This window comes from Polyodon spathula, chromosome 10, assembly GCF_017654505.1.
Source record: "Polyodon spathula isolate WHYD16114869_AA chromosome 10, ASM1765450v1, whole genome shotgun sequence".
Classification (NCBI taxonomy): Eukaryota; Metazoa; Chordata; class Actinopteri; order Acipenseriformes; family Polyodontidae; genus Polyodon; species Polyodon spathula.
Window position 1 is genome coordinate 10,995,279 of NC_054543.1, and position 6,000 is coordinate 11,001,278.

The 6,000-nt window shown below is 35.2% G+C and overlaps 1 protein-coding gene across 1 annotated transcript in view; it reads left to right on the forward strand.

Annotated features, from left to right (window-relative positions):
* Positions 1-5,710, forward strand: part of LOC121321823 (leucine-rich melanocyte differentiation-associated protein-like) — a 326,479-nt gene extending 320,769 nt beyond the window's left edge. Inside the window, exon 7 of the mRNA XM_041261056.1 lies at positions 5,156-5,710. Within this exon, the coding sequence (XP_041116990.1) occupies positions 5,156-5,235 (80 nt within the window). The 3' untranslated portion in view covers positions 5,236-5,710. The remainder of the gene's footprint in view (positions 1-5,155) is intronic.
* The last annotated feature ends 290 nt before the right edge of the window (positions 5,711-6,000 follow it).

The following is a 6,000-nucleotide window of genomic DNA, read 5'->3' on the forward strand; positions in this document are numbered from 1 at the left end:
ATTATCTACATATTGCATGTTTGTTCAACTCTTTTAAATGTTGTGTGTATTAGTAATAGCTACAATTCATTTAGCAGTTACTGCAATGCAAAGTTTGCATCAAAGTACATGTGTGCTATGACATTTTCTAAACTTTCAAAACTGCACATTGAGACCTATAGTAAATATAAGTGTAGGTAAGAATTATGGAATTATATTGTAAGAACACAGAAAAAAAGGTTGAAAACATTACATTGACTTAATTAATCCAGCCTAATATACATTGACATGATACTTTGGTACAGCAAAATAGATGTGACCACTGAATATGTATTATCCAAGGATTTTAATTAAATCCCGACCTCACACGACAGAAAATGTTTACTGGTAGAGAGGACATTTTACTAGCACCCATATAAATGACAACACCATTGGTACACAGGATCTAATGATTTCCTAACCCAATTTGCTAGCCCCCAGCTTGTCGAATAACGGGTGGTGGAGTTTATGTAAGTACCTATAAATAATCAAATGCTGATGGTTAATAATGTATCTAAAATATAAAGACCATGAAGGACAGTAATTAAAACTATAACTAATACATGTGTTCAAATGAAAGGGAGTATGTACAGTAAAAAATTAGTAAGAGAAGACCTTTCTTGTACCTTTTACCACTGCACTACACTAGTCAAACAGAATAGTTGTCAGTGCAGGTTTAAGAGACTTTTCAATATAATCATGCTTCAGCTGAAGATGAACAGGTCACTGTCATTCAAGAAGGTAAGATGTACTCCTTAAAAAAAAAAAAGAAGGTGGTATGACATCTGAGGAATAAAGTGTTGATTGTTCCACTGCCAGCATACACATAATGGAAACATTAGCTTCAAGATAACTTTTAATCTGTCAGCTTAATGGCTCTTTAATGTGCGCAGGGCTTTAAATGTATGTCAGACAGGGCTGGTATAAAGTAATATACGTTGTGGCCTGAAAAGATCTTGATGACTCCGACCCTGACACAAGGATTATTATTAAGTACCGGCTCATCAGCTTGTTCTCACAGACTTGGACAAGCTTCTCAATTTTCCAGTAACAGATTATGCGAGAAAGAGCTAGCTACGCACTTTCTTTCTTTCTTCCTTTCTTTTTTTGTTGTTGCAAATTACAACTTTCATCTCCAGCTGTGCTGTGAGCCCTGGAGTGTATTTACAGCAAGCTGCACTTTATCACACATCAGCTAAACTGCCAGTTTACAATGAACATGCACTCAGTCCCTCTGGCCAGGGATGCAAACTTCACATCCTTGCATTCATATCACTTTCCTTACAGTTTTCCAGCTTGCTCTCCCAAATGACTAGTTGGAAACTAGCATGGTGAGATCTGATGTGCTTGTTGGTAGGTGATAGTTGCCATGAAATGTAAATCCCTACTCCCCTGTCCTGGCTATTTTCGGTCTAACACAATTACTTTATCTTAAATAGAGTCAATGTTCAAATATAATCTGAAAACTCTTTTACTCAGAAGCCTCATATGCCGGTGGGGAATTAAGGGTCTAATGAAAACCCACTGTCTTCTTGTTACTGTGAAACTGTTGTTGTTCTATCTTGTGACGATATGAATATAAATATTTGATAGGTATAATAATAAAAGCACAAAAGGGCTTCATACAGTTTTCCCCTCTCAGTATTTAATGTGACATGGTTTTTGTGCCTGAAGACATTAACATGTTATTTAATGGCCTTCAGAAGGGTGAATTTTTAAGTTAAAAAAAAAAAAAAAAAAAAAAAAACCCACTTACATCTGTAGCCATATTTTAGGTTAAGCTAGTCCAGGTGTGATGAAACTTGGTATGGTCAGTCCTTAATAATTAAGGGTTTCATCTAGGTAACCATTTATTTTAGTTCTGACCTCTGATATGTTGAACTAATGAAGGCTATATCTTCGGAACCACTGATATTTCTTGACTCTTTACATGTACAGTAACCTTTGTACAGTTTTTATGTTGGTCAATTCTACAGCCTCATATACAGTACAATATGTGTGTGTGTCCAGATGTGTATAAATTATGTTTAATATATCTAACAGATGTTCCTCTGTGAGTCATTTTTCTGTTGAGAGCAAATATGCGCACAGTCCTTTGAGCTGTACTTTAAGGCCTGTTTGATGATGACATGGCAATTGAATCATAGCTATATATCTTGGTTGGTAATCTCAGCGGGGCGAAATGTTCTTCAAATTAAACCATTTCTGACTGCAGGATTTTGAAATGTTCAGCTGACTTCAGCCTGAGCACCTTTATCCCCTGGTGAGCAACAGCAGCTGGAATTTATTTCCCACTGCCAAAGTGTCCAACGTCTGTGCAGAACACACAGTAACACGGGCATCTTTTTGTTCGAGATTGTATACAGGGTGACAGCTCCTCAAACTTCAGTGTTTGGATCACCTCAAGTAGCTGAGATATCAGGAACAATGAGAGCTCTTCTACTACAAAGTCCAAATTTAGATTGACTGAGGTTATCCCCAGGCCTCTGTGCCCAATTCTTTCCTGACAGAACAGGCCTGCCAGTAACTTGTTTTATAAGACTTGAGTTTGTAATGACATCTTGGGAGAAAACTGGCTGCAGATGCAGGGGAGAAAACTTTGAAGCTATAGAAGATGATGTCAGGTTGAGTTAGCACTGAAGACAGTGTTAGAATATGCTTGGCACTAATATGGCACCAGTATCTCTGTCCTCATCTCTGTTTTCTGTCACTATGTACAATTCTGGGCCTGTCTTCTAGCCCTGACAATGTCTTTTCCGATCACGTTAGTGCTAGCTCTGAGCTGCTCTCAGCAACACATCACTCAGCCTCTTTGTTTGAAGTCTGCCCTTTTTTGTCATTAATGCACTTGATGTCTATTTAAAACTGACTGTGAATGCGGTATCTGTTTTCCTGTCGAGAGATCATTGACAATATTAATACCACTTGTTCCTGCCTCATTTACTAAGCGCTGACACCTAGCTGCAGTCTCCTGTATTCATCAAGTGGCCCTTTTCTCTCACTAGGATGTTTCATAACAGTCTTGCTTCTAGCCCTTCAAAAACCAGAACAGCTAGCAATTAAGACTTTTGTCAATGCTAACAATGAAGCTTTCTTTACAAGGCATTCTTAGACAATTCAAGCTTAGATCCAGCTTTTCTGGCTTTGGTTTTAATAAAATAGTTTTTCTCCCTATTAAACATGTAATATATGTTGGCTGTTTTTATTTACATGCTTTCTAAGATAGACGAGAATTAAGAGTTACAGAACATTTCACTGTGTTAGAATTTTTTTCTATGCCATTGCTTATTCATTCTTTAAATGGCTGTAATTATTAGACCTTTTGATTCTCATTCTAAAATTGACACATACTGCAATCAAAGTTGTAGAATTTGCATGTTGTTAAACAATAAAATTGGCTTCTACATATTTGCATTTTTGTCTCTAGTTTTAACATCAATTTAAAGCTAATCAAGATTATTGGCTAAAAAAAAATCAACATTTCTTAGTCACTGAGTTGGCATCTGATCATTAATTATGCTGACTGCATGAGTTTTGTAGTTTAGTTTGTATAATTTATACTGCATTTATGAAAGCAAGAGCTACTGGTAGAGTCTGCTTGCCCTAGGCCAGTTGCTTGTGTGCATGCATCTACCATTTAAAGACCACGGATTTGCATGCTAATGGATTTTAATCTTGCAGTTCCACATTTGCATTTTTTGGCATTGGCCTCAAGGTGAAGTGTCATTTTGTTGAAATGTTAAAATAAATAACTACAACAGGTTTTCCAAAACAATAGTCTAAAATCTACCGTTATATGACGTAAACCAATGTCTCAAAACAGCGATATATATATATATATATATATATATATATATATATATATATATATATATATATATATATATATATATATATAATATATATATATATACTAAGGATGTTATGTATAATATATTTATTTGTATATAATGAGTAATTAATAAATACTGTTTATACAGTCTGACTTTTTTTTTATTATTTTGTAAACTGCAAAGTTTAAATAACATTTTCACTTTTATCTTTGCATGCCTTGTTACCATTGGGAATTTGAACACATAATGAATTTACTCCCATGAACATATTCCCCATAAAGCATTCTTCACAGGGAGCATTTGCATTAAATTACTAGACTAATAGAAAATGACTTCATATCAGAGAACAAAGGAGATCTATATACATGCGGTAGATAATAATTTAATTATCCTATTTATATATATATATATATATATAGATATATATATATATATATATATATATATATATATATATATATACTGTTATAAGTCTTCTTACAATATTTACTCTTAAAAGTTCTGTACACTAACTAGCTGAACCACTTTCCTTACATAGTACCTTCAGCATCTGGATTTAAATATCTAATTTACAGTACGGTACAAAGTGTCTTTATTGCCTTGATTTTCGGTATGTGTTTTTTGTTGATGCTATGTGACCTCTGTCAGATCTGCATCTTTTCTAGATAATGCATATAGAGTCTTGCTGTATCCCTCTGTAACTGAAACTCCTGTCCAGTGTTTTCCCCTTTGTAATCTTGACCAGATCTCTAACTCTCGGATTAAAAAACAGCCCTAGACCATAACTTGGACCAATTCTGTCTTTTGACAGATCTGGAATCGTATTCAAATATAATCTTCTAGGTGGTCCTGTCTTCCTGTTTGGTGGTTTTCTTTGACCTCCTAGAAGATCCTGACTGCCATTGGCTTAATGTTCTTTGTATTTCACTTTTAAAATGTTGGCCATCGCTCATTTTGAAAGTATGCATTTGAATATTGATCTGGTTATATTTCTTTTTTGTTTTATTGTAATGTGGAAAACTATTTCATTTTACAAATGTAGTGTTAATAGAGCTTTCTCACTGGCTCAGGCAGTTTGTTCTCTGATTCTTCTGTTTTTATACAAAAAGTAAACAAAAATGTTAAAATGAGAGACCAACTACAGTATGTTATTTGTCTTACAAGATATCCATACTATCTTTTACATCAAATACAGTTTTAATTAACAGAGCCCCTCCTCCACTGGAACCAGTTGCCATAATTATTACTTCCACCATATTTATCATATGTCATATTTTTTAATTGTATTTTTTTTTATTTTTCAGGTGTATTTGCCAAATGTCAGTATGTCTACTACGGAAAGCATTCAGAAGGCAACCGATTCATTCGCGATGAGCAGCTCTGATCGCCAACTGCCCATTTTTGCTTCAATTGTGAAAAAAAGATAAAGCACATATCACCTCTACATTTTAAACAACCAAATACAGCCCTCTAGTGCCTTCTGCTGACTTTGCTAGTTGTGTCAAGACCATCCTTCTCTCTTGGTCTGAGCAATCACATCGAGATTGACATGATTGCCTTTAAGCAGGCCCCTTCCACCAGAGTGACAGACAGCTGCAGCCAAGTGCCTGGCCTGACAGGATGAGCTCCATGATGGATTGCCTGGCTCAACCTGCTGCTCATGGAAGGGCAAAGGTCACACCTGAGGCTGCACTGAGCATGCACAAACAACACTGATGATGAGCTTCTTGAAAGTCAAAGTCAAAGTTTATTACACTGGAAGCTTATTGTGAAATGAAAATATCTTGGCAAAAAAAAACAACAACACTGCAATATAAATACATCTGCAATATTTAAATATTAATTAATCACAATGTTGTGCCACCCCCTCCCCCCACCCCCCACACACACAAAATAAATATAATTTGACTAACATGAATTACATTTTATGATGTTGTTTATTTTTATTTTGATCAAAAGAAAAAGTGACAAAGTTCCAGAGAGAGACTGCTTCCCATATTGTCAACACAAGGGTTAAACATGTGGGGTCAATTACAGCGTACTTGTGGTTCAGTCCACTTCAAGCAGACTACATTCTCTGTGTATCTCATAAAATGTTCTTTTACTTAATTGGACGTCCCAAGTTTATTATTAGCGTAAGTATTGTAAA